Raw genomic sequence first — 2376 nt, 5'->3', positions numbered from 1 at the left:
GGTATTTTTTAAAAAGTGTTCGTATCTCTTATTAGACGTGTGGATGCGATGTTGAGGGTCGTGCCCTTCGAATCGATATCTATTTCGACATTTGTTCATTTTCCGTTTAAACCAGACGGGTGGGTCGTTTGGGGTTATTTGGAGGAATTTCTATACTTTTTTGGGTTTGGTATTTTCTATGAAGTGTCCTTATCTCTTATTAGACGTGTGGATGCGATGTTGAGGGTCATGACCTTCGAATAGATACCTATTTCGGCTTATTCATTTTCGGTTTAAACCAGACCGGGTGGGTAGATTAGGGTAATTTGAGGTATTTTTGTACTTTTTTGGGTTTGGTATTTTCTAAAAAGTGTCCTTATCACTTAGTTGACGTGTGGATGCGTTGTTAAGGGTCGTGACCTTCGAATCGATACCTATTTCGGCATATGTTCATTTTTGGTTTAAACCAGAGCGGGTGGGTCGTTTGGGGTAATTTGGGGGCATTTTTATACTTTTTTGGATTTTGTATTTTCAAAAAAGTGTCCTCTCTTATAGACGTGTGGATGCGATGTTGAGGGTCATGAGCTTCAAATCGGTACCTATTTTGGCATATGGTCATTTTCGGATTAAACCAGACCGAGTGGGTCGTTGGGGTTATTTGAGGGCATTTCTATACTTTTTTGGGTTTGGTATTTTCTAAAAAGTATTCTTATCTCTTATTAAATGTGTTGATGAGATGTTGAGGGTTGTGACCTTCAAATTGATATCTTTTTTTTTTATAGGTAAGTATGATTGTATAAAGAAACAGAAAAAGATACAAAAGAGGGCAGCCCCTTCCCTCCCCCCTTAGACAGGCCTAAGAGGAAGAGGAGAGCTCCCAAAACAACCCAAGGACAGGCCCTCGGTTATACAACCTAGCAAATGGCCCAAGACTCAAAGTTACAAGTTTCGAAATTAGACTTTCCTGTCATAGTCATTTGTTAACAACTCCACCAATTCCTGTGGGAAGTCCGGTGGATAAATAATAACTTCCCCATCTCCAATATCCATAGAAGCAATAAAGTCTGCTGGCTGATTGATCTCCCTCCAAACATGTTTGATTTCCTTACATTGTAGATGCTGGAAGATAGAAGAAATATGATCCCTCAAAGTTTGCATATTCCAAGGGCAGCTCACTACCTCATTCAGAATATCCACTGCAAGCTTGGAATCAGATCTTATGGAAACCTGAAGCTGGCTGTTTTTAACACAAAGAGAAACCCCCCTGAAAATTGCATAAAGCTCTATGCCAAGAACAGAATTATCGTCTCCATTACCCACAAAAGCCATAATGGCTGCACCTGTAGCATCATGAATTATCCCACCATAGGAGGCCCTATCAGCCGTTAAGGATCCATCACAATGAAGAACGGTCATATTAGCTGGAGGCCTAAACCAGGCACAAGTTTTCTGAGTAATAGTCAGTCTTCCAATCCACCCTAAGCCCCCATTTATCAGCTAGGAACTGGTTCCTCGGGTTTTGGATCACCGAAATGGAAAAAGCAGCACATTTAATAGACACATCTAGCCAAATGGCCTCAACAATCTGGTCATGAGTCCTAACCTTATTCTCAAAAAGTCTTCGATTTCTTTCCCGCCAAATGTAGTGGACAGTGGCACAAAAATCCAATTTAGGAACCATATCTAACATATCATCAGCACAAGCACTACTAGCAAGCCAAGCAATTGCACTCTGAATAGTGGTAGGTCCCCCTCCTCCTTGAGAACACAAAGAGCTAACTTGACCCCAAATGCTACTTGAAAAGGGGCAAATAAAGAAGAGATGTTCATGGCTTTCAATCCCAGCCCAGCAAAAACTGCAATTCTGTCCAACTTGGATGTTCCTCTTAATAAGCTGGTCCTTGGTAGGTAGGCCTTCCATAAGACATCTCCAAGTGGTGCAAGAATGCTTAGGGAAGTTCTGTGCAAACCAAATAAATTTATGCCAACCTACCTTAGGAGCAGTCCCTTTAACAGTCTCCCAGGCTGATTTAGTGGTAAATAAGCCATTTGGATTTTCCTTCCAAACAATAAGGTCATCTATATCTCTCAAAATAGGAACATGTTGTAACTCACCCCAAGCACTAATAAGGTCAAAGGAACCAGGAGGAGTGGGATGCCACTCACCATGCCATATAATATCTGAAACCAAGGCCATACGATTAGAACCCGCATCATATTTGATGCGATCTCCAAACCTCTTAAATAAAACCCCTTGGGGGTGCCACTTATCTAGCCAGAGCCTTGTAAACCGGCCAGACCCAATAAAGTGGTGAATATTGGGCTCAACCAAATCTCTATATTTGAGAACTTTATGCCAAACCCAGGAGCAATTTTGGGGGATTTTCACCGTCCAAA

The 2376-nt window shown here is 41.5% G+C and overlaps 1 protein-coding gene across 1 annotated transcript; it reads right to left on the bottom strand.

Moving 5' to 3' along the window:
- Positions 1–933: 933 nt before the first annotated feature.
- On the bottom strand, positions 934–1395 carry LOC122647850. The gene has a single exon (XM_043841153.1). The coding sequence runs from the start codon at positions 1393–1395 to the stop codon at positions 934–936; it is 462 nt and encodes a 153-aa protein (XP_043697088.1).
- Between the last annotated feature and the right edge of the window lie 981 nt (positions 1396–2376).

This window comes from Telopea speciosissima, unplaced genomic scaffold (genome assembly GCF_018873765.1).
Source record: "Telopea speciosissima isolate NSW1024214 ecotype Mountain lineage unplaced genomic scaffold, Tspe_v1 Tspe_v1.0222, whole genome shotgun sequence".
NCBI classification, from domain to species: domain Eukaryota; kingdom Viridiplantae; phylum Streptophyta; class Magnoliopsida; order Proteales; family Proteaceae; genus Telopea; species Telopea speciosissima.
This window is presented reverse-complemented; position numbering and strand designations above follow the sequence as displayed.

Bases quoted from the DNA above. Each gene is read 5' to 3' on its own strand.
- LOC122647850 (XM_043841153.1), bottom strand. From the start codon at position 1,395: ATGACCGTTCTTCATTGTGATGGATCCTTAACGGCTGATAGGGCCTCC.